At 37.1% G+C, this 26,664-nt stretch overlaps 1 protein-coding gene across 3 annotated transcripts in view; it reads right to left on the reverse strand.

Annotated features, from left to right (window-relative positions):
* Positions 1-2,451: 2,451 nt before the first annotated feature.
* Positions 2,452-26,664, reverse strand: part of OTUD4 (OTU deubiquitinase 4) — a 39,265-nt gene continuing 15,052 nt past the window's right edge. For all 3 annotated transcript variants that reach the window (XM_045202752.3, XM_024568839.4, XM_045202751.2), the window contains exons 7-21: positions 25,008-25,137; positions 22,696-22,753; positions 22,304-22,421; positions 22,147-22,211; positions 19,654-19,748; positions 18,540-18,643; positions 18,252-18,438; positions 15,766-15,928; positions 13,161-13,284; positions 12,816-12,871; positions 12,212-12,292; positions 11,097-11,235; positions 10,246-10,506; positions 8,792-8,832; positions 2,452-7,384 (exon numbers count right to left, since the gene is read on the reverse strand). In XM_045202752.3, the coding sequence (XP_045058687.2) occupies positions 6,167-7,384; positions 8,792-8,832; positions 10,246-10,506; positions 11,097-11,235; positions 12,212-12,292; positions 12,816-12,871; positions 13,161-13,284; positions 15,766-15,928; positions 18,252-18,438; positions 18,540-18,643; positions 19,654-19,748; positions 22,147-22,211; positions 22,304-22,421; positions 22,696-22,753; positions 25,008-25,137 (2,840 nt within the window). In that variant the 3' untranslated portion in view covers positions 2,452-6,166. The remainder of the gene's footprint in view (positions 7,385-8,791; positions 8,833-10,245; positions 10,507-11,096; positions 11,236-12,211; positions 12,293-12,815; positions 12,872-13,160; positions 13,285-15,765; positions 15,929-18,251; positions 18,439-18,539; positions 18,644-19,653; positions 19,749-22,146; positions 22,212-22,303; positions 22,422-22,695; positions 22,754-25,007; positions 25,138-26,664) is intronic.

The following is a 26,664-nucleotide window of genomic DNA, read 5'->3' on the forward strand; positions in this document are numbered from 1 at the left end:
TGCCAAACACACTTCCTTTCCTTCCTAACCTCATACTACCAGCACCTCCTTCCTTAGCAACTTGATAGGGTAGGCAGTGTGCCCAGCCCGATAGTTCAGAACTGGGCTAAGACAGTCACGACAATCCTCTTCATTACTTTCCTAGTCTGCTGCAGCTAGCCATGGCCATGGCCATGGCCCAGTCCTAGCCATGAAGTTGAAAGTAGCAGCCTTTTGGGTGCTTCTGGAAGCCCTCTTGCTTTCTTAATAAAAGATATATCTGGTACTGATTCTTGTGCCCATAAAGTAGTAAGAGAAATGCCAAGAATGCCACAAAGATGCTAGTCCTAACATGACCAACAGCCACTTCCCTCCTGATATCTTAGGAAAGGGAAATTAAGTCCCTACTTGTTTAAGCTACTGTCCAACTGGTTTTATGTTAATATAACCTTGACTCCTTGCCTGAGGGCTGCCCAAAGGCTTTCAGTTTGCTTCTACTAGGTGATGCAAACGTATTCCCAGCTTGGAACCACTTTTCATCATATCATGCGGATTCCTCAATCTCAAACCTGAACAAACCTAACATTCTCAGTGGGTTTTTCTTTTAAGAATCTGGAACCTAGGCCAGGAGAGGCTTGTCTATAGGAGATTTCTGCTTTTGTCATTATCGCCATTTTTAACTGGAGTGCTCCTGTCTTTAAAGTAAATTTGTTCCAGCTCCCAACCTTACATATGCCCAAGTCAGTCTCTATCTACACAACACTCTGCTATTCCCTTCTCCTCAGTCAGGTACAGCCTTAGTGTGGCTTCTGGTCTGCGTTTTTGGCCCCCGATCTGTAAACATACCTTAGAAAATCACAGAGGACTAAAATGTTTTCATTAACTGTGAGGTTAGAAAGTAACTTACAGAAAGCATGCAACAAGTTACACAGTAACAGGTATATTCCCTTGGTAGATACATAGCATGACTTTGTTTTCTACTCCATCCGAAGGTGACTAGTTAAAAAATTAGCTTACTGAACAGAATTTTTTTTTTTTTGTAATCAGTAACTTGCCAGTTCAGTTTCATTGCACTACTGAAAGGCATTAGGCCACCTTAACCATACTGTTCATTTTTTGTATTTACCCCATTCTTCTTTACGAGACGATTTTGTGTGAAAAATTAAATGATCACAAGATGGTAGGTATTTTTAAATAGTTAACTTTGAAGCTCTAATGAATTCCTAGCTACATCAAACAAACAAAAATTCTAACATTTTTACCAATGTCTCTGGCTTCACTATTCTGAGTGCAAGATTCACTTTTGGAAGAGTTTTTTTTATAAATTTAGTGTCTCTGAAGAGCAGTTGTATTTACTTATTTCTTTTGTAATTTATGTATTCTCATACTATTCCCTAGACATGGACCTAAAAGTCAGAGTTAAGTGGAAATATAAAATATTCAAAGTGAAAGGCAGGCCCTTCTAATGACAGACAACTTCCAGACAAACCCTGGACAGGACCTTCTGTGGACCACTGGTCACTTGGTCTCACCTTTTCACCCTATCCATCTCAGGTGACCAGTTCTTCAAGGGTTCCAGTCAACACCGACAGCCCTCCTGCTTTCCTCCCCATGTTGGCTTCTCTACTGAATCACTGGCAAAAGACACTGGCACTCATATGGCTAACAGATAAATGCTTCTTTCCTCTTCTTTTCTCCCTCTAGCCCTCTAAGGTTCTGTGATACTTCACTCACCACCTCAAGCAGTCTAAAATCATTGGCTACTACGATGAACCAACTTCTTCACCCTTCCCAGCTTATTGCCCCTGATCCTAGATCACCTTTCTACCAAACACTTTACCTTGAGTGAGGCCTTTGTTTCAGGCTCTGCCTTCTGGGGAAACCATTCTGAGACAAAGTACATGTTAGTAAGTAGGTTAATGAAGTACTGACTAGCCGAACTCTTAGGTGACTTAATTCAATGAAGAAATTACAGCCTTAAAAAACTTTAGATCTACTTTTATTCGAAAAGAAAAGAAAACCCTCTTTCAAATGGTTTGCTTTATCTTTCTTCAGAACACAAATATTGAATACTAACTTAAAAAAATAAAGGGGCCATTTAATCTGTAAATTACTCCCAGATATTCTACATTTTCATTTCATAGATACTGAAAATCAGGCAGCGCAAACTTGCTTTAAAGCTTCTCAGCTAGGTTCACATCCAAATTCTACCACTAATTAGTTGCATGACCTTAATCAAATTAAATCACATGACCTATCTCATTATTATTATTATATAAAGTAGGGAAAGAACAGTACCTACCCCACAGTTTATAAATCCCACGTGGTTTTTAGTTGGACATACTAGAATTATCTTCTGACTGGATAAAAACCATGGAAACCTTCTCTTATTTTTAGAAGTTTACTAAATTCCTCTTAAGATTATATGCTATATTACTTGGTTAACCCTGGAATCAAAGAATCACAAGCAGAATCAACAGACAAAATTTAATATATGCACACAGTTTATATAATGCAGCATCACACCATGTAGGGCATTTACTCTTATACATTCAGATATGTTTGGAACACTTGTTAAGGCTACAAAACAGAACATAGAAAAATAAACAGGAATATATTCAACACTTACAAAAAGTGATATGATAAAGATATAAAGTACTATTTCCTTTCAACACTTCAAAAGATATATATACTTTTTTTTTTACAAGTAACATCACGAATGATCACATCTTCACATGCTTTTAAGTATTATTTGTACTCAGTGTAAGGCTATTATCATTTTTCATACTTATATTTTTTTCTAGCTCTGTAACAACGCAATTTTAATCCATTCAAGTAAATTCAACCCCGAAGTTGCTGTTTCCCAGCATTAAGTCATGCACCCGCCCCTCTTCTAGATTTTCTAAAATTTATTTCAGGGGGAAACATCCCAATTAGTGGGAGAGTAAAAGGCTGACACTAGTAGCAAAACCTTAGTTCTTTGAAACTGACATGCTGGAACTAAGCCATTATTATTAAACAAAAATAGCATTTAGACATTAAATAAGAAGCAAAACATAGTAAACAGAAATAGTGTAGCCAAATATGCATTCTCTTCAGCTACACTAAAAATGGACCTTGCTTAGTACCCACAAGTGAAAGACTATGGTTCCCTCATCTAAAACTAAAGGTAAAATAAATGAGACATAAATAAATATTGCTAGTTTCTAGGATGGCTGAATGTTTTCTAAACCAGAAGTGGTCAGAAAGGAACTTTATTGCACCAAGTCAATCATAAGCAAGTTTGCAGTTCACAGGCATTTAAATTCAACCTTGAGTCACAAAGGAAACACAAAGCAAGAATGTCCAGAGTCTGCATCAACTAAGCTGTCTCAGCACTGTGGTTAGGGAAAGCCTACTCCTGCCAGATCAAGGCAGGGTCTGAGCTCAGGTCAGCATGAAAGTGAAGACAGCGCTTACCGGGAAAGAGGATGAGGACTACACACATGCTAACATCCTGCTGCCAGTGAGTACATGGAGCAAGGCGTGAAAATTTATCTAAGACATGAACTTGAGGAAGAGTGATATGCACAATACTAAAAGGGACAAAAATCAAGTTTAGCAATAGCCAAAAGAAGTGGGCTTTGGTCATTCTAAACATTTGTTCTTTAAAATGTATATGATCCTAAAATAGCAAAGTTCCATAATTTCCAACTCAAAATACAAATGATTCTCACTTCTAAGCATTTATTTTCCTCCTATATAGAAACATTATATGTCATGGCAACATACCATATGACTTAAGTTAAAATGAAACACAAAAAGCTTGCTTGGCCCTAGTTCGACCTCAGCATAAGGCAAAATCTCCTAAACTAATACATTTACAACAAACCTAAAGAAAAAAACAAAACTGACCTTCATGCAAAGACTCCTAAATTTTAAACTAATTATCCAAAGTCAGACTCCTTTTATCCCAGAGGTCACTGAGTGAAGTACCTTCTGTAAAGTTCTTTCAGCACTGTTCCCACCATGTCCTGCAGGTAAACCATGGGAAACAGGAAGCGAATCAGTATGTCCTTCAGGAACCAGAGGATTCTGTTTCTCAGCTGAGGTAAGACAGTGACAGTGAAGAAATGAACAGTATTCTTTCCTATCCAATTTTTCAATATTTCCAGAAGAAACTGAGATTAAATCCCAGTCAATAAAACCAAATACACTGGAAATAGCGATTTCTTTTGGACTCCTGAGTTTAAACTTATATTTAACTTTTAAATCTGGTCATAATATCTAAAGGTGATTTTCATAAAAAATTATGGTAAGCTAATCTTACATTAAAAAAGCATGAGCTGAAAGTGAAGGACCTACTAATCTCATTCCATAACTACTGATGTTAACTAAGACAAAAATGGCTTAAGCAGTACCTTCCCCAAATGTTCGAGCTCAGAAGGTTACAGCAAATTCCTTTCCACGGGTTCTTAAGCATTTTTTTCCATACAACCACCTCAGTCTTTAAAGTTTTTACCTAGCACCATCATAAAATATTATCTTTCAAAGTGCTCTCTAAAATCCTATGTTACAAAACATCTAAACGCTAATCACTACTCAAATCAGCAGTTACACAGACATTAGGTAATTAAAACGACACAGAGGTAAAATAACCATTATTACAGTACAGAGGAGATTCACTGAGCCTAGATGGCATCCCAAACATTCCTATGAGTTATCAGAGAACCCAGAAAACTTATCTGTTTCAGTTTGTCAAATTCAAGTGAATTGTATTTGCTTTTTAAAGTAATTTGTTTTAAAAAAATCTATTTTGCTTAGTATATAATACATAGCATGCAAAGAGAAATTACTAATTTGCATAGCACTCAAACTTCCTGATCAAAAGAGAACATAAAAAAGGGTAGATTTTCACATTAGTATGTACAAATGAGAAATACAAGCTACAGTTATTTATACAGTGTAACACAGATGAATGAATACTGTGTTAATTCAGAGAGTCACATCTCCAAATGAGAACAGAGTGCAACATGCAAAGGGAACTTCTAGTGAAATACTGTGAAGACTGAAGGAAGCAGGATCAGACATGTTGCCCAAAGGGCAACAAGCTATAAAATGCAAAGCAAAACCGCTTTCTAGCAGCATCCTCTAGAAAAGAAGTCACAATCATCCTTTTTTTGTACAATAGTTCCAGCTGTGACAAATTGAACATGCAAATGTAAAGTGATACCCATAACCAATGGTGCAAAGAGAAAACAAAACACAGTAACTCTATAGAAACCTGTCAGCTAAAATTTTTTAACATTTCTTTCACAAAATATTTAAATCTGTCAGTGCATTAGTGTTAAAGTGGCATTAAAAAACTTCTGCAGTTTTAACAGATGCAGATTATTTTCAAAATGCATAGCATCTACATTTCTTTCGAGTAGGCACCATATATACACCAGTGCTAAGAATTCTTGGTGGAAACAGCCATTTCATTACATTTCCTATTACTTCTTAAATTGATCTGTTCTTGTATGCGATCTTAAGTTCAACAAATATCCAAATTCAAAAATATACCCTATTAATATTAAAAGAACTATATACAACATTTCTAAGACACAGGTTAATAGTCTGCCTTATGTGTGATAGTAAAGAGAAGACATTATTCAAGTTTGACAGATATTGAGATGAAAGGCCTTTGGGTTGGAAGCATTTCAAAAGACAACAGTGTTTTAGCCTAAGAATTGTTTGAGCCCAGTTTATGACTAAGGCATTGCATAATAAAATATACATTTCTATTTGGTGCAATGTTATGTTTTGGAATCTATCATGTGTCAAATGGTATATTTTCTTGTCACTTTAGTAAACACTATAAACACACATTTCCAACATTTGAAATTAAACTTATATAAGGAAAAAAAAACAAACACTAAATCTATATTTATATTAAGCTGTTTATAAAAAATACTTTAACAAACTTATTTTCTACTTTTTATGGGGACAGTCACCAGATAAATAAACAGATTTTGAACGAAGAAAAATGGCAATGCCAGGAATTCACCTGCCCCTTTAAACAGCTAGCCAAAAATCTCTTGTCCAGATAGGAGTCGAGGGTGAACGGGGAGGGGAGGAGATAGTTCCAATTTGGGTTTTTATTTTAATGTATTTTTTTTAAAGCCTTTAGAAACATTCCACCTAAGAAAAGGTTTCTGCTCTAACATCAAGAGTGTTGTCCCCGATGGCCATCTCCCATCCCTGACCGCCTCCTATCCCCCCTATAGGGCCGTCCTCTGCCATTTCGATGGTACTGATAGCCTTCATCTCGGCTTCTGCTGGGCTGCCCTTTCCAGGACTCCTCGCCTCGTGCGTGCTGATATCCTCCCCTACCAGAATAGCCCCAATCGCTTTTAAACTTCCTGCCTCCATACGTCTGATTATAGAACTGCTTGGATCTACCACTTCTCAAAATATTAGAAACCTCATTCTCATCTTCTGAACTCTCTTCTTTTGGTCTCTGCATTCTGCCATCCACAGAGTTGGCCCCACTGACCACATCAGCAGCAGTCTTAGAATCTTTCGCTTTTTCTGGTTTTTCTTTCAGGCTTGGAATGGTCCTTTTAGGCTCATCAGGTTCAACAGGCACAGCTTCTCTCTCTCTGTTTAGATTCTGAGTGGGAAGATGAGCCTTTCCCTCTGCGGTGGCAGGGAGGGAGGCCGAAGCCGGCTCTGCCTTAGGTGTCTGGGACAACTGCTCTGCCCGGCCATCATGCTCACTCACACTTGCTTCAGGGAGAGGGTGCTGTGTGTCTTCACACCTGGCTTCCTGAAACTCATCTACAGCTGGAACTGAAGCACACTGTTTAGACAGATCCAGATTCTCCAGGGGTAGATCCAATTCTCCTTTCTCATCAGAAGGTAGAACAATATTCTGCCTCATTACTGGATTTTCTATGAATCCTTGAAAAGGGTACCCATACCAAACATGAGGAAAGAAAGGAGGTGCAATGGGAACTGGGCCTAAGAATGGATTAGGTCCAAAGGACGGTTGTGGGAACATATTCTTGCCACTTAGTGACTCTTCATATTCCGCATGAAGAAGCTGCCCGGAGTTTTCAGATTCAAGATCAGCCTGGTAAGACAACTGTCCATGACTTTCAGACACCTGAGATGGAGGGATAACCAGAGGCGAAGAAAATGCAGGCGGTCCAATCTCTGCCTGTGGCATTTGACCATTAACACTGGCCTCAGTCTGCATAGGAAAGTGTGCATCAGTACAGGTACAATCACTTTCATTCTGAGCAGAAGGAGCTTCTTGGAACCAAGGATTCTGAGGATACACAGGGACAGGGACCTTTGGGTACATCCTGCAGGCTGCCATGTATGCCTGGTGCAGAGGATACAGGTAAGAATGTGGGGCCCACATAGGACAACTATATGCCTAAAAGAGAGAAAAAACAGTTATAATAAACAAAAAGGGGGTTAAAAAAGTTTAGAGTGGGCACAAGATAAGTTTCTTATGCCTGCAAAGACCATATAATCTGCAGTTCAAATATTGTATCACTGTGAGACTCAATATGAAAAGGCATTACAAAATTAAGTCACTGCTCTAAAACTCCATTCCTTGTCCTATCCTGAAACCAACCCAAAGTCCTGTATAGATGTTGAGACAATATAATGAGCCCACTCACAGATTATCATGACCATTAATTTCATCCTTTGGATATAACTTCATGGAAATAATTGTGAGCCACACAGACAGATCTCAAAAACCACCACCAGCAACCACTTGTGCCTCGATCACTGGCTCTTTGGCTTGACCTGCATTTGTGTTTTGGCTCTACTACTAGCTCTTTGTGTGACCCCATGCCAACTCGTTAACTGGTCTGGTCCTGGCCTACCAGAAAAATATGCTGGTATAGGAGTAGATGACCCCCAAAGTTAGGACCCCACAGTTCCAGGAGATGGCAGAGCACTGCACAAAGATAAAAGCTTCCTAATCAGACAAGGGTAATACTGAAAATGAAGTATGCCACATCCTTTTCCTATGAAGGATCTGGAAAAGACCACAACACACACACACAAACTTACCAGCTAACTGAACAGTTTAGCTAAAAGTCAACATTAACTAGGTAAATATAAAACTAGGCAATGCAATGCAGGAGATGGTGAAATTAACCAAGCCTCCTTTTATGAACTGGTCAGTGGCTACAGCAGGGCACTTCATTTCACATTTTAACAGTCTAGGACCCACAAAAACTAATCCAAGACAGGAGAGAGCACAGCAATAACAAGGACACAGAAGGGGCCAGCCTCTCTAAGACAAACTACTTTTTGGCTGACCACTTCCCAGAGGATACCTCTGCTCCACTAGTGACCACCCCACCTTCCACAGGAGTACTTCCACATGGTATTCATTTGATCCTTTCAACACCTGAGGCAGGTGGAAGAATGCTGTCCCATTACATAAATGTAAAAATCGAGGCTCAGATACATTAAACGAGTCATCTAGGCTATACAGCTAAAAAGTGATCGAGCAGAACTTCAAACCCAGATGACTCACTTAACCCCCACCGAGGGCATTTCCACCAGGCTGCCCAGTGACAGGACTATCTCCTGAATATACTCACAGGGCTAAATCACCGACCTTAAATAAGGAAGAGCAAGCAAAAAACTGGAGCCTCAACCACCACCAAAAACAAACATACTACACAGTTCTGAAAATGCTACTGCTTAAAATAATGAGATTTAATGAACCTTAGGGTATTTATTGATAGAATAATTAATAGTAATAATTTAAAACTGTTAACTTATTAAAGATAACTTTAAAATGATAAAATATAAATACCTTTACACCAAGATTAAAGAAGAATCGAAGAATGTTCTTATCTGAAAATAAATAACATACTAATCACTCACTAAAATTATACAAACACATTTTTCATTATTTTCAAATCATATGTAGTTCTAAAGACAATTTTACCTAATGGAATTGTTTTCTCTAGCCTGTAATGTAAAACATAGATTTAAAACTGTAATATATTCAAAACCAGGATCTATTTCTATAGGGTAATACCAGGTTCAAAAGGCTTTTGTCTATCTAAGTCCCAAAATATCTTAAATTGAGATTTTTTTAAATTGGATTTAAATTAAATCTGTGTGAAAGAAACTCATGTGTTCCCTGTATTTCTTTTTCAACTTCTCTGTGAGGTTTAAAATATTATGAAATAAAAATGTTGGGGGTTAAGGGTAAAATCAATATAAACCTAACTCATTAATAAGACTAACAGGATCATATCAGCTAAGGTATTCATTTGACATTAAGCCAGTTACCCACAGACTCAAACATCAAGCTATGACTAATAAAATTATCCACAAAATCCAGGTAAAGAGCATACAGATCATACAGATAGTTATTGTATTACACTTTACCTACAAACAGGAAATTTTGCAACTAAAATTCCTTTAAAGAAAGAAGGGGACAAATGCAGCAGCAAAAAAGAAGAAACTCTTACATTTTACAACAGCATGGATGGACCTTAAGAACATTATGCTAACTGAATTAAGCCAGTCAGTGAAAGAAAACTGCCACATGATCTCATATGTGGAATCTGATGAACACAATAAAGTAACAAACAAGATAGTAACAGAAGCTTAGATACACAGAACAGACTGACAGCTGCCAGACAGGAGGGTTGGGGGACAGGATGAAAGACTGAAGGGATTAATCAAAGATGATTCATGTACAAAGATGATTGGCTTGTGGGGATGGGAGGGAACTGGGGAGAAAAGTGGGAACTACTGTAACAGCTTAAACGATAATATAAATAAATAGGAAGGAAGGGAGGGAGGACGGAGGGAAGGAAAAGAAAAAATAAAATGTAAATTATTTTAAAAATATATATTACTGCATGTAGTACTATGACAGCTATCCTGCATTATATTCATTCCTTACAATTTTTTCATAAAGCAGTAGGCATAGTGATGAGAAAACTCAGTAAATGTTTAGTTATCTGGTTATTAACATTATTAAGATTTAATTCAAAATGGATTTAGGCTGTTTTTAAAAAAAATACGAAGGGGAGGTCAGGGTACAGCTACTAAACATATAAAAAACAATCTAATCAAACACAAGGTGAAACAGAGAGTAAGAGAGTGATGAACTAATGGCCGAACCTCTGCTGGCCTTCCCAAGTTTGTCTAACCTGGCAACATGCCCCCTGGCCTGTACTTACACTTCTCAGTGAATCTCTATCACTACTTGATAAATAAAATCAATGTGAACTTGGAGAAGAACCTCACCTTTAGGCAGATCCTCCCCGGTGTGACACAGTGAGTAAGGTGGTGCAATGGCTCGATCTCCCTTTTCATTACAAGGAAACCCAGGATAGAGTGGGTCCTGGTAAAGGCTCAGTGTCTGAGGCAAAGGCATCAAGGGCTGGTTAACTGCCTGTATTGACACAGGAACTGGAGAGGGTGTTAAATGAGCTTGGGACACAGCAGAATCAGGTCCAGTGGTCAGAGTCTGTGTCACTGATAAAACAGGGATTTGAGCAGGGACACCTACAAGAAAAAGGGAAAGGAATCAAAAAAACTATAAAATGGTGAAAATAATTTTCTACAAAAGAATCATGTACAAATGATATAACTGTTAGAAAGCTGTATACTTAAGCAATATAAAGAAACTTTCTATATTAATCAAGGACCCTCCCTGGACACTCAGGAGAAAAGGAGCCCAGGAAACAAGCTTTGCATCAATGTCATCTAACAGCAGCTCTCATTAACATATGTAGACAGAGCCTCGCAAAGGGTTGGGGGCGGTGGGAATCATAAAGAGCTGGTTCACGGGAAATGCAAACTGTGGTGTCAGTGCTAAGCAATCAGAGCAACCAAAGTAACCAGTGGAGATAACCAGCTCAAACATCTTGCTCCCAGGATGCTGAGGGTAACTCTGAAAGGAACAGCAAATGAAGCGGGAGAGGGGAGGCCTCCCACACTGGAAGCAGAGCAAAGCAGAGGATCACAAAAAGCTCTGTGAGGCTCCACACATCTAACCCAACTCTGAGGTCAAGCTCTCACTCAAGAATTTGAAGTCTCTGACTTGGAAGGCTTGTGTTGGATGCTTCATTGGATTTCTAAAATTTTTATCTAACCTGTTGGTCCAAAAGATGTAGGTTCACTTGGCCAGGCTGGCACAGTGGCTGGTAAAGAAGGCACCGCAGGAGTTAGATGTACCTCTGGAGAAACCAGAAGGGGAGCTGGACTTGACAAAGACACATGTTCTGCTGGCTTCTTCAAGAGGGGTGAAAAAAGATAAGAGTTCATTTTAACCAAATGAACCATGAAGTGCCTACCTGTTATACAACTGCAGTTTCTATATAAATGGTCCTTCTGGTCTTAGAAAGAAAAAACACAATTGCTAAAAATTTCACACAAATTTGATCCTAACCAGGCACTGTCTGCCAAAAGTCACAGAAGTCAATGGTAAAGTTAGAAACAACCTCAAAAGGAATTTGAACTCAATGCTAAATAAAAGGCAAGGAAGCAAAATCATTGAAATCACCATAAAGTCATCAGTTACTTAGAGGAGCTCCTCACACAAAGACGTATCACCAAACTACATGCTTTCTAAGTGACATAAAGGATGCTAACTGAAAGTCAAGGACTAAGCCCTTTCTCCACTCCTGTCAGATCAATAATCAAAATGTCTGCTGGAACTCAGGTGCCTTCATCATTAAATTTTTAAGTTGGTGGATAGAGTTGGTCCGAAAGTTGTGGGTTCCTGTTAAGCTGGTTAGGCTGATTACATTTATAAGTTGGTGCTATTGCTCTTTAAATGTGTATTTTTTCTAATCTCTTCATTACAGTCTAATCATTAGATTCCCTACCTTCTATGAAATAATTGTTAAGGATGCAAACAACTCAAAAATTTTGAAATAAAGTAGGAATTCTTAATTTCCCTTCAAAAATCTAATTGCCAAGTCACCCCACCATAAAAGTAACTAACACAAGGTACCAAATAAAAACTTTCAAAAATCAATTCAAAAAAATGATTTCTATGTCCAAAAAATGGTGACTATAAAAATTATACCCCACAACAGAATATTCTAAACAGAATTATAAAAATCATAGCTATACCTAAATTATGATGCTAAAACACATGCTCCCATCTCCCACACAGTTGGTTTGTTTTGAAATGATCACATACAGAGCTAAGACACCCAGACAGAGACTGGAGCCCCCAGGTCAGATGCGACAATGCACTTACTTGTTCTGCAGGAGGTGGGCACTCTAATTTCTTTGACTTTGATGGTGATGAAATTCTTGTACATTTATCATCACTAACATTCTTTGGAAACAAACAAACAAAAAAGCACAATTTTGTATTCCAAAGACGCACGTTCTAGGATCATGTTTCCTTTATAGTTTGCCCTGTCTGTGCCTGACGGAACCCTATCAACTGCTTTTTTTTTTCTTTTCAATTACATCTGGTTGGTCTTCAACAGATAGGTAACTCTGCCTGCACATCTTTATCCTATCAAACTACTGGGGCACTTTTATTGGGGACATATTGCAAAGGGCACACTCTTCCTTTAAAAATCTCAATCTGCTACCGAGTACTGGAAAGTAAAAGCTACTTTCCACCAATTCAGACAGGTCTTCATGATGTACCCTGGAGGAAATGGTTACAATTTGTTGAGTGAATTCTTAAGCACTACCATCATTTCCCCTTTTTTCTCTACGTTTCTACTTCCCCAACAGTTATAAAATGATGAAGTCACCAACATCATCTCCTTCTGCTTCTGCCTGCTATGCTATATTATCAGTGTTTAGGAAAAAGAAAAGATGCAATTAGTATTTATAACATCTACCTCCGATGTGCTTGGCCCAGGCTTCTTATCCAGGTGAGTATGTCCATGGCTCAAGTCTGTAAAAGATTCAGATAAAAAAAGACAGCCATCAGCCACTAGTCAGGTTTGAAGTCAGAAAAAGAAAACAAAGATAGAGAAAGCCAAAAGCACTACCTGAATCACGTTTTAGTCAGTGAAAAATAGTTTTCAGAATAACACTGAACATGAGCTTTAGCTTGCATCAGTTTCTTTGCAACAGTGAGACATGTAACATTAAATTGCTTCATGACTTTAAAAGGGTTCTTTTCCCAGTGGAAACCAGACACGGATCTCTAGCATCTGCTTTCAAATGATGAAGGAGCGTACCTTTATCTTTTCGCTCTTCAGTATCCATTCTCCGCCGGCTTCCTTTTCTATCACTTGCATGTGATGACTTCCTCTGGACACATGGGTTGCTACTCTGCGAAGATGACTGACTGACTGATGAGCTCTTCAAATGAACAAAACCCAATACTTTGTGTTTATGACTTATAAACACACTCTTCATATATCTAAGTCTCAAAATTCATAGCCCGGTATCTTTCTACTTCTAGAACTTCAAAAAATAGGACCTACGGTTCAAATTTAATTATATACTCTACAGTTACAGGCTTATTAATAACTATTGGCAATCAGACCTTTGGCCTAAATTATTAGTAACACTTCTTCACAGACCGATTTCAGGAAGCCACCCTGACCAAACTTTCACCAGGCAATTTACACTTACATTGTTTGCACAAAGAATAGCATCCTTCATACTAACCTTCAAAAACAGCCACTGCAGAGCCACAGTCCTTTGTGGGGGAAGTACCCATGTGCAAATTCGCAGATACAGTGCACTAGGGTTGTTATCACTCAAATGCTACTGTCAGCTAATCACGTAATCTCTGCATGAGATCCAACCTTCTCACTGGTGTGAGAAAGGGACTGGGATAAGTTGAGTTTTTAAGCTAAATTACCACTGAAGGTCATCCTCTCCTAGTCTAGCACTCTCTGAGTAAATATTGCCCAGAGCTGAGAACAGGATCTCAGCCCTGTGGCACGAGTTTTCTAGAAGATAAGACATGATTCAAATTGTCTATCTAAAAGTGATGAGTATGGCCCTGACCAGGTGGCTCAGTTGGTTGGAGCATCATCCTGTACACCAAAAGGTTGTGGGTTCACCTCCTGGTCAGGGCACATACCTAGGTTTCAGGTTCAATCCCGTCAGGCTGCGATCGGGAAGGAACCAATCGATGTTTCTTTCTCATGTTAGTGTTTCTCTCTCTCTCTCTCTCTCTCCTCTCTATCCAAAATCATATCCTCAAGTGAGGATTAAAAAAATTTATCTATAATTTAAAAATTTTTAAATAAAACTTAAGAACATATCCTAAGTGAGGATTAAAAATATATACATATAATTTAATTTTTTTTAATAAAAATTAAAATGAGTATGACTCCATTTTAACAATCAAAAAATTACAAAATCTATCCCCCTATTATTACAGTAGTTGTACTTTTCCATTCACTAACTGAAAAAGGACAAAAGCTCTGAGTACTTGCTTAAATAATTTCCATTTTTATTTTCTAAGTATTATAGTAAAATAACATATTACACAAAGATAAATATACTCAACATACAGACCATGGCTAATTCACATATGGGTCTAGGTACTTCTTCCAGTAATTCCTAAGCTTCAACCCCTGTGCTAGACTGAATATTATCCCAGGGCTCTTTTCAGCTGAGCATCTGACACTTCTAAAGGATTCCACAGAGGCCAGTGGACAGAGAACAGAGTGTGAGAGGCATCATTTAATGTTGGGCACTGGTTATTAGGTTGCCTCCTGTAACATTTTGTTTTGTTGAAAAATGTTACATTGTTGAGAAAAAGGGTCCAACCATCATATTCTGGATCCCAGGTCTTCTGGTAGCACTCATCAATTCTCAAAAGACCACAGGTTCAGGGCTCCCAGTACCCCAAACTGAATCACATTCCTCTAGCCTGCCAATGCACCTCCTCCCGCAACACTGACTTCACTCTACACGAGAAAATGTATTCCCTTCTGACTCACCCAAAAGAACTAAGAAACCTAAACATAAAGAAACTTCTTCCATCCAAGCAGCATCCGCCACAGCCCAGTGTCTGACACACAGCAAGAGCAAAGAAACCAGATTACATGGACCACCTCCTCCAACAGCAAACACTGTGAATGACAGCTCTTACTGTATATACTAGGTTACCAGGTGCTGGTCTATTAAATAAGGAACACTGAAAAGACTCTCCTGATTTTATAGATGTATACTGCTAACTGAATATAGATGTATCTTGCTACTTTGGCTAGCAATATAAACGTTTTAATTCAAAATACTAACCTAGAAATGAGCTAACCAATTTACTTGCTTCAGCTCTGACACCAACTAGTATCTTTAGACCTCACATTCCTCATGAAAAAAGTGAAGAGGAGGGGAAATTTCATGATCTCTAAAGTGCCCTTCAGTTTAAAAATTAGTAATCTACCCATAGAAACTATGGTTTAATATACAAACTGCAGCTGACATTTGGACAACATCAGGGTCAGGGGTGCCAACCCTCCCCCACAATCAAATCTGCATGTAACTTAACTCCCCCAAAACCAGTCACAAGTGTCCCTCTGTATCCATAGGGGATTCGTTCCAGGACCTCAAACATATTACAAAATCCACGGATGCTCAAGCCCCTTATAGAAAATGATGTAAAAGAATGCATACATTCACCCTCTGCATCTGCAGATTCTGCAGGTGGTTGAATCTGCAGATGCAAAACCTGAGGATTCAGAAGGCTGACTACATTTACTGGGAAAAAAATCTGCCTATAAGTAGACCCACACAATTCAAACCAGTTGTTCAAGGGGCAAGTGTATATTAAAAAGAGATACCTAACCAGTAACTTTTAAAATTTCTTTTTATACATACGGAAAGGGCTGGGAAAGCGTGTTCATCTCGGTTTTGAATCTCATAAAGTAATCGAGATTCTTCTATAGCTTGCTTCTCTCTGCGCTCTTCTGGGGAGAGGCCAAAATAGTTAGATTCTCGACTGGCATGATCGAAGTCCTCAGCTCTCTCACGATCAGATTTTCTGTCAAATAAAACATTCTTGTCACAAGAAAGAAGACAAATGTACTGAATACATACAACAAAATAACTTGTTTTGCCAATACAAATATTTGATTTAATCTGCACCATGACATTATAGAACTTTTGGCAACCTAATTAATAAATGTTTAGCAAATGGAATCTCCTGTATCATCATGCATACTACCTTACAGAGTCAAGAAGACAAACTTACAATGGGCGGAGGGAAGTGATACAGAAATAATCACGGCTTTTTTTTTTTCCTTTCCATCACAGCAGAAATGTAAGTACTGCATATATTTCTTTATTATACATCCTAATACTTTCATAAGAATTCACTTTGAAAAGAAAGGAAAGTTACCAGTTTAGGTCTGAAAAGCATTCTAATTTTCTGTTCTAAGTAAAAGGTAACTTTCAAAGGAGACACCAGGACCCTCGAGCTTTTTGGTGACACCCAAGAGAGATGGAAAGCTAAAAAGAAGAAATATTAAATGAGCCTAAATCAAGTGGACTATTAACTATAAAATTCTGAACTTCGACTTAATTTTTTAAAAATCTTACTCTAAATATTTGATTATCAGCAGTCTCTAAATTTTTAATGTTAGTAAAAGCCACTCTTATACAAACAGTAAAGGCATACTAACTGCAAATATAACTAGGCTCCTATGCAATCAGCCCCAATGTCAAAAATTCTCTGAAGCTTCATGTCTATTTACTACCCACTGCTTTCTGCCACCAAGTGTTTTCATAGACCAATTAACATACAGCTAACACAAAAAAAGGAAAATGATCCCAACACGACAGACATTTTACATCTGTCTGATCATTCCACCAATTCCTAGGAGACTGACTACAACAGCAGAAACACACTGAATATAAATTCAGTTTGTGGTAAACAAAAGCATATTTAAATTAGCCATTTAGTAGCTTACATATACTTTCTTTTTTAATCAATATGACACTAAGGAGTACACCCTTGTGTTTTAGGGGGGGGGGAAATGCTTCTTTTATGGTCTATTAAAAAAATTGAATTCATTTCTGCCCATGACCTTCCTATGCTTACTTTACACTTTTAGGTTTCCACAAAGTTAATATTCAAAATAAGTTAGACCTCTAAGGTACTTCGCCTGCATTGAATAAGATGCCACCAGATGCTAGTGGAATCTGGTCAACGTCCAAGGAGACTTCAGCCATAAGTGGTTGATGAATGGCACACACTCTGTTGGGAAAGGTCATCCACCATGGGCCTCAAATGCCCCTGCACACCAAAGACAGTGGACAACAGCAGAAGCAGGAGAGGGATTCTGCCCTAGAACCTTCAGAGAGAGCATGGCCCTACTAACAACTTGATTTCAGACTTCTAGCCTCCAGAACTTTAAAAGTTTCTGTTGTTTTAGGCCACCCACAGACTGGATGGCCTAATAAAAGGTGCTACAACTACAGGAAACTAACACAGTATTGATAACATATAGCCTAAGAACCTACAAGTGTCTTCAAGATGTTATGTTACAAAGTGTTAAGTACATGACAAATGGTAAGAAAGGGAAAATGGTCAAATGCCAGAAATAAAGGAACTAAAGACCAGAGCTTGGCAAGCACATACGCTGCTGGTACAGCTGTTCAGACAGCTGGAGAAAGGCACTGGTCATGGTAACCTCAGAGGACTCCAGCACCCACAATTGACATGGCCAAGTTTGCATGAAAAGGAGTGCATACACTTAAGATACACTCTCTCAACTGAAGCTCCTACAAAGGGCTATAAACTACTCCATGGAAGGACAGATTAGGGAAAAAAAATTTAAAATCCATAGCATAAGAAATTACGACCCTGAAGTTCATTTATATCTGGATATTCCGTCAAAATGCTGATATTTATGATTACGTGAACCTAAAACTTATAGCTCCATTCAGTATTAGACACATTCATACAAACAATATAAATATAGAACAAAGTAAACCAACCATTTTGGCTAATTTAAGTTCCTATATAAAGGAAAACACCCTCACCTTCCAAGAAATCAGAAATGCAATTTAAAGTTCAGTATTTAACATACTGTATTACAAGCTACCAGAAAACTATTAAGTGCCAGTATATGATTTGGCTAGGATAAGATCTCCCAAATTATTTGAAAAAAACGTATTCGAAAATAAAGATGACTACCCTACAAAGTTACTTTGATTTGTTTAAAGAGAACTATGAAGAACTGAAATCCTTACATAGTATTTTACTGCTTTTAATATTATTCTGTAACTAAAAGCATGTAATGTGGCAAATGAAAGAAATGCCCCTCCCTTAACATCTAGTCTCTTGCCTTCAGAAAGGTTACCTTATGATCTGCGAGGGTGTCCTGCAAAGGTTTTTGTGCTCACTGGAGGGCTTCTGAGACTGGGACCCTGCAGCGTGACTAGAAAATGCGTGCTGTCTTAGTCCTGAAGGGTGCTGGAGTCGAGGAGGTAGTGCTGATGGGGCTTTTACTGGCTTGCTTGAATTCTTTGGCCCTCTGTAATCTGTATCTGTGACAAGAAACCAAGACACCTCATAATTTTCCTATGATGAACAACCCAAAGTACGATTACCCCTCCCCCCAAAAAAGAATAACTTGATGTGCTCCTACCAGAATGGAAATTTTGTCCAGACGGGGAAGGTTTTTTCATCTTCTTCCCTGACACTGTGTTCCAGCTTTCTGAGGGAGGTGGTTTGAGGTTCTTCGGTGAGTGTCTTCAAAAAGGAAGGAAGAGACTCATAATCACACTTAAGTACTCAGCATAAGAATTTTATTTGCAACTTACATTAAGAACTTATAGTTTTAATTCTTATATTAAAAAAAATTAAATTACAAAGTCATTCAGCAATCCAGATATAATTCTAATCAAACAAGATAACATAAACCAAAAGCATATTTTCTAACCTAAAAAAAATGGAAGATTAAAAGGCCTTAAATCACAATCCAAGCAAAAGATTAAAGGAATGATTGCTATCTGTTAGATGTGACGATGGTACTGTCGTTCAGGCTGGGGGAAGGGAGGGGTCCTCACTGTGCTAGAGACTCGCAAAAGCATCTACATGTCTATGAGAAGTAGTGTAATGTCTGGAATTTTTGGAAATATTCCAATTCCATTTCCACGTTTAAAAAGGATTAGGGAGAACAGATTAGAAAAGATTGTCAAATGCCATTAACTGCTGAATCAGGGTGATGGTATGTTGGGGTTCACTGCACTATGCTCCTTGTATATGACTGAAATTTTCCATAGTAAAGTTTCGGTGTGACTTACTACCTTTATCTCTAATAAAGGCAGCAGCAACTGAAATAAAAGGTGCTGTAAACTTAACACTGTGAGTCAACCATAAAATTTTACTCCATCTGACATCTACGTAAAGCTAACTATGTGCAATGCAGTACTGAGTGATATTAGAAATGCATACGGTCCCTATCCTCCAAAGCTCCCACTTTACAGTTATAATACAGTCAACTTCCCAAACTGCCTTTGTAAAGAATGACACATTTTAAACCATAACCTAGTATTTTTTTAATTTAAAATATGTCATCATGTGAAACACTGAATTTGAATTCAAACTATTTTTCAAAAGATCTTAACAAATATATTTTCTATACACAGGCAACACCTTTAATTGAATTGCAGATAAATAAAGCCATTTAGAAATGTTCATGATTATATTCGGCTAAGTGGAAAAGACAGTAAATGCCTTCGTTGAAGAGCAGTACATACTTCTTTCCAACTTCTTCAACCAAAAGTGGTCCGTTCTCAGAGTGAACCCCTTGAGGGTCGGCATTAGAAAACTTCCCATTGTGATCCAACCTAACCTGTTGAACAATTCCAGAAAAATCAGTCACCTGACTCCTTGCATTAATGATCAGTTTTTAAGTTTTATTTTGTTTCCAATGAAAAATAAAATGTATGCTGTTAAACACAAAACTCATGTCAAAAGGGTACACAAATATACCTGTCTCTGTATTATATGTCTACCTAAAATACTTCCATTTATCCTTCCAAAATTGTTCTAAATTATTTTTCTAAGTAGTTCCAGAAGTAGGAGCACAATCTATTAAGGCTCCAAACAAGAGAGGCATCTTATCCTGGTCCTGAACTCAAGACAATACACCCCAGGACTCCAGAATTGGCATTTTTACTTACCAGCAGTTTGACTTTGGGCAAGTTACTCCTCCTACTTCAGTGTCATCATATGCAAAATAAGGCTAATAATAATACCAAAGTCATAGGATGCATGCAGATGGTAATGAGGTAGATATGTGTATTCCTCATATATCATATTTGGTATGATATATGTAAGAATATCTATTATAATTACGATCATCTCAGTTTTCCAGTATTTAAAAATGTGTGACTATGACCTTTCTTCTCCCTAAAAATAGATCCATTATCTGTTCTCTTAACACAACTGGCATTTTCCAAGAGCAATTGTGAGTCAGCCCTGGGGTTTCTTTCTGTAGTCAAACAGTACACACTGAACAGGGCACCTGCCTACTGCACTAGGAGCACTAGCAGCAGCAGCAGGAGCAGCAGCAGTTCCAAAGCCCCATGCAGCAGGGCTCTGAATACCCTCCTACTTTTATTAGTAGATGAAAGTCCTCAAGTTAAGGTGTCATTCTTCATCAATCATAATAGGACACTTTGCTTTCCTCTCTTCAAGAGTTTAACAATAAAAAAGATTTTTCTGAAGTTGATTTTTATCAAAAGTTTAAACTGTAACTTACATGCTTACTTGAGTACACAAGTCATCTTTGAGTCCTAGCAGTTTTCATAGTAAAATTTCAATTAAATTTTACCAAAGTGAAAGTCAAGTAGTAGAATTAGAAATAAAATACTCTAAAAAGGAAAAAACTAAAACAAGTACCTACTTTGCCATCTACTTTATCAACAGCATCTATTTTACCAAAAGCAATGCAACCTCAAAGGAAATACACTTGATTTGAAATAACAAGTAACACAGCTTTAATGATGCAGCATTAAGATAAGCAATCTTATTTTCTTTATTAAGGGGATGGGGAAGGAGGGAAGCTTCTAAGCCCTGGTTTTACTCTGTTCTTTTGTTCCTTTCCAAATTGTCCAAAGATTCCACAGCTCTGTTCTATAATTAGAGCAAGTTTCTGACAATCTGGTAAGGAAGAACCTATATGAATCATATCCTCTTCTTCCTCTCCTTTCACATGCCTCAGAAGCAGAACACTATTCAAAGTTCTCAAAAGTGCAGATACAATCCTAGTCAATCAGACAGTTTTCACAAACCACTTTGTCACAAAGGAAATGAGTGTTACCCCCATAAGTCAAGAAGAAATGTTTGTCGATGTCTGTTCTTTTAAGGTAGTTTTTAAAAGGCAACACTGATGAAAACCATTTTGATGAAAATTATCTTCCAACTAATTTTTGTGTATGTGGAACGCTTTTATTTTGGAAACAGCATTTTTATCATTAACAAAGAACAGAAAAGGGACTTTGGAAATTACCTTTTCCAGAGTTTCTCTATCTAGCCTTGGCATTTTGGACACTTTGGCCCAGATAACTCTCTGTCGTGTGTGTTTGGGGGGGTGAGGGTCCTGTACACTGAAAGACATTTGGCAGTATCCCTGGCCTCCATCCACTAGATGTGAGTAGCACCTTCTCAGTTGTGAAACAAAAAAATATCTGCAGACACTGCTAAGCAGAGGGTAAGGGGGTGCAAAGCCACTCCAAGTCAAGGTCTAATACAACTTTCTCCTTTATTAATCAGCTACTTAAGTCCAGAGCAGTAGCTCACTCAAAGTAGAGTAAAACTCCTCTTATTGTCCACTTTCCTTTCTTAATCCAACAGAAAAATATTATGTACCTCTCAATTTTCCAGGATGACTTCTATAAACAAGTAAATTGACCTCTAATGTCAAGTGTGAACAAATCATAAATTATTTGCCAACCGTAATGAAAATAACTAGAAATCTAAAATGTTATTTTTACTTCTTTGAAGTAATATCAAAGATTATTTTTTAAGATCATCTAATGGGATGCCATGGTTGTAGACACATACAATTTTAGTAATGTATTCAAATGAGTCAAAATACTAAATATTTAAAACTATTAAAATATATACCTGAAAAAATATATTCTGAAACCCCAAATCAACAGCATATTCAAACTTGATCTGTCCTCAGTTTCTATCATAATAAATAACATTTCAAGTAAAATCTGTCCTTCTGTATGATCACTTACTTGGCATTTATCTCCCACATCATACTGTAAGCCAGCAGCAATGGAATAGTCACGTTTCTGTTGAGCTGTAAACAATATTTGTATAATATCAAGTTGATTTAATTATTTTCAAGTGCCACAAAGAAAATTTATGAAAAACGTAGGTTTTTAAACTCACCTTGTTTAGACTTCAGCCAAATTTCATATTCCACATTTCTATAAACTGCTGGATTGAGTGACTTAAGAACCTTTCTAGGCAAAGGAAGGCTTGGAGAGTTCCCACTGTTTTTCAGGTGCTAAACAAAGTCAGGAAGTCCAATCAACACAAACATGCTTATAAAACATTTTTGGAGGTATGTATAATAAAATCAAAAGAAGAAAGCTTCAACAATTGATATTGCTGAAAATTTCTTACAGGTAGGTGCTCCTAACTCTACTGAAAATGTACCAGAAAAAATAAAATAAATTTTTCAAACAAAAAATGCACCAGAAGTGGGAAAAAAAATTAAGACTACAATTTAATAAGCTCTTATATCAAAGAACAAGTTAAAACTATTAGAAAAAAAATACCTGATCACTTGACAAAGCTTTAAATCCATTCACATCATTAGTAGTAGCAATTTTACTCCTATGAAGGAAAAAATATAAACGTAATTAAGAGTACAAAGTTAACTTATTCAACATGCGATTAACTTATCCTAACATCACATAAAAATGTCAAAAATCAAGAGTTATATACCAAAGCCAAGCTATATTCCAAGGAGCCCATACAAGTTTTAGTAAAGTGTATGAGTGTGCAAATGTGTGTGTGTGACAGACAATATATAAGTCAAAGACTTTTATCAGTAATTCTTACTGGCTCAATCATCAAGAAAACAGAAACAAACTTTAATTTGGGTGGATAGAATAAGAGTTTCCAAGGATTCAATGTAAAAAATTTCAATGCATAAATAAGGATACATTAGCCAAAATATTCTACTACAACAAAATGTACAATCTAGTGAGAGTAGACACAAATTAAAATCAACCAGTATGCTAAATGCTAATAAGTGCTACCGGGGGATGAGCAGTAGAAACAAATGGTAGTGTTGAGTCATAGGCTCAAATAATAAAAAGTAGGATGATGAAAGAACTTGCTGAGAGATCTTTTTAAATAAAGAATTAAAGGTAATGAGACAGCAAACCATATGGCTATTTAGTATTTCAGGCAGAGGGGACAGTCAGCAAGTGCAAAGACCCTTGGGTAGCCAAGAGGTGGCAAGGCTGGAACAGAGTGATGGCAAGTAAAGTGGAAGATGAGGTGAAAAGCCACCTGTACTCTTCTGTCCTACACTCCTTAATAAATCAATCTCTAGTCTTCAGGACAATCTCTAAGTCTATACCCTTAAACGCAGCAATCTTTAAGACACCCCAAGTCTACAGTCTAGACTAAAAAAAAAAACACCCATAATTTCCAGTATCTTCAACACTGACCAATGTGAATGCAAAAAGAATTCAGGTACAAGAATATGACGACATCCTTGGTCTTTCCTCTTTATTACCACACCATGCCTATCTATCATACCAGGAATACATGACATTCTTCCCTAACTGAAGCCTTGTCTTTCCTAAGCCAGGTGACACAAAAAATCTTAATGATGCAAAAAGTTAACCAGAAAGGCTCCCATGTTCCAAGGGCTACAATAGTACAGTCTAAAAAGAAAAAAAGGATTACAGTGAGCACACCCTCCCTGGTTAACTTTCTCCTATGCTCAATGACATGTCTTAATTAGACAGGTGCTGGAGAAAACCATGGAGAATTTCTACCTGTGCAAAGTTAGTCTATTCCAACAATAAACTTACAATGGCAGGCCCAGATTCCAACCTGATTCATTTCTTTCTTACAAAGGAATGGTAGTCAATCAAATTTTCGTGTCAGGGTCAGAAAAATTTAATACAACAAATGCCTGGAATTACAGATTTTTTATAAAGGTATATTTAAGTATTTAATAAAGAATTAGATATCTTAAGGCTTAATTTCATTTCTTTATTTTCACATATGTAAAACCAAGTAAGATATTTTCCTACTTGAGATACAACAGCAATAATATAGTTTTAGCTTCACTGGAAATGGAACAGGATTGGTTCTTATAAAACTTAATATTGTTGATAAAAACTAAAATATGTTGGACACTGTATCTAGGAACTAGGCTATGCACTTTACACACGATCTCAATTAATTCTTATCAATTCTGTCCTTTACATGATGCACAATTGAAGCTTCTTAGTGGATTTAAGTAACTTGCCCAAAATCTACTTAGTTGGCAGGAAGCCAGGATTGAAACCAGTTTTTGATTTCTACATCCCAAGCTCTTAACCACTACCCTCTACATCCTGTGTGGCAAAGAAAAATAAGCCTCAGAGACTCGAAGTTAATAAAAAGTGCAAAGGTATTACATGCTACACTCCAACTTGGAATTTTTATTATTTATTGTAAAAAGAAAAGAAGGTGGCATTATCTAAGAAAGAAAATAAAAGAAAGTCAAGGAAATCAAAATGACCATTCTTTTCAGCACTGGGTATGTAAACAATTGATAAGTTAACCTTAAAATTTTACAACACATATGAACACACCTAATTTATTCCACATATATACATCCAGATTACATAAAAAAAAGATGCTTATTAACCAAAAACGTCAGCTTTCAAAAGAAATATAGAAATTAAAGAACTGTTAGTGGCAGTAAAATTAGTGGCAGTGAAAAATAAACTTTTACTCAAGTTGCTGTACTTTAACAATACCATAATCCTTGAGTATCAGACCACTCGATGCAGAAACATTTATTGAACTATTTCTCTGTATGGCACTATAAAGATATTTTAGAATTTAAATTCATTCTTACTTGGAACTGTCATCCTCTGAATCTGATATTTCACTGTTTCCACCAGCTACTTCAGCAGTATCAAGTCCCATCAAGATTTTACTAACATCAGTTTTAAATACCTTCTCATACAGCAATTCATAAAGAAGAGCTGAAATGAACAGGAGAGAGATGTTATGCAACATCAACTAATTTTAAGTTCTAACATAGTATTTAGTATCTATTGTCCAGGCTTCTAAAATCCTAACTAGCCCCCTGCAACATCTATGGTCAACAGCACAATTTAATGAAAAAAAAGTTACCTACATAGAGAGCAACCAGAATTCTGTGCATAGTTAAGTCTGAAATCATTACATAACTGTCATTTTAAGAACAGTAACACAAAAAGGTATCACAACTGTGAAACAAGTATGATGATAATAAAAGCTAAATATGCATACTGTGCAATTACTACACTCCATGCATTGTGTTAAGCCTTTACATTATTTCATGTTTAATCCCGGCACACTGGTATAATTATTCTAATTGTAAAGATGAGGAAATTGAGAATTATAGATGCCATATAACATGCCCAACCTTAACAGACTTGGATAGAAAACACTAAGATACATCAAGAGGATAACTTTTCGTAAGGGACTAAAAAGAAACATAAAATGTACTCTCAGTAGCCAATAAAGACGCATATTTAGATAACTTTTTTGCTTTAAAAAAATCCAAAACATGGAAATATATATTACCAAATATTCAAAAATATCTACACATGGAGTTTAGGACTCTCCTTTGGTCTTACTACAGTGATCATTATGAAAACAAGTGCACTCAGAATTCATCAACAATGAGTTCCCAAAGAGGCCTCCTTCTCTCACAAACCACATTTTTTACAACCCAGTTACATCGTCCAACCCACAGGCACTGAGAAGTCCAGGAAAGGAGGCTCCATGAGCATCCTTCCCAAGGCTAGCATGTTCAGATTTTGACTAGCTGAGGAAAAAAGACACAGCCCAGGATACAGACAGCTAGACCTTCATACCTCAAAGCAGATGAGTCAATTAAAAAATTTGCATTACACATTATCTTTACTGATCACTAACTTAAGAACAAAGGAAAAGCTGTTACATTCTCAGCATTACTGCTTTATACGAGTGATGGGCACTTTCTCAGAACAGATGAAGGAAAGAACTAATAGAGCAGTAATTCTCAATTGGGAAGGAAGAGGGGATCGTATCCTCCCAGGAAATATGTGACAAAATCTGGTGACATTTTTTGGTTGTCGCAATGGGAGAGCAATCTACACAGTAAATGCTAAGGATACTACCAAACATCCCACAGTGTAAAGAACAGCCCCCACAACAAAGAATTATCTGGCCCAAAATGTCATTAGTGCCAAAATTAAGAAACCCTGCCCTAGAACTAAATATTATTACAATCAAATGTTTGATTTGCTCAGTCATTTAGGTTTTTCAAGCTATACACTACCAGCTTTAAAAACCATACAAATCATTATTATTAAACTTGACTACTGCAGGAAAGAAGTTTGTTTTCACAAGTCAAACTCTAGCTATTAGCTCTTTTTTCCCCACTGAAACAAATTTTTAATACAGAATTAACATTTTTGGTAAACTAGGGTTCTTAGAAATACCATTTTATATAACAAAACAGAGTATGTTTGCTCTGACTT

Source organism: Desmodus rotundus, chromosome 9 (genome assembly GCF_022682495.2).
Source record: "Desmodus rotundus isolate HL8 chromosome 9, HLdesRot8A.1, whole genome shotgun sequence".
Lineage (NCBI taxonomy): Eukaryota > Metazoa > Chordata > Mammalia > Chiroptera > Phyllostomidae > Desmodus > Desmodus rotundus.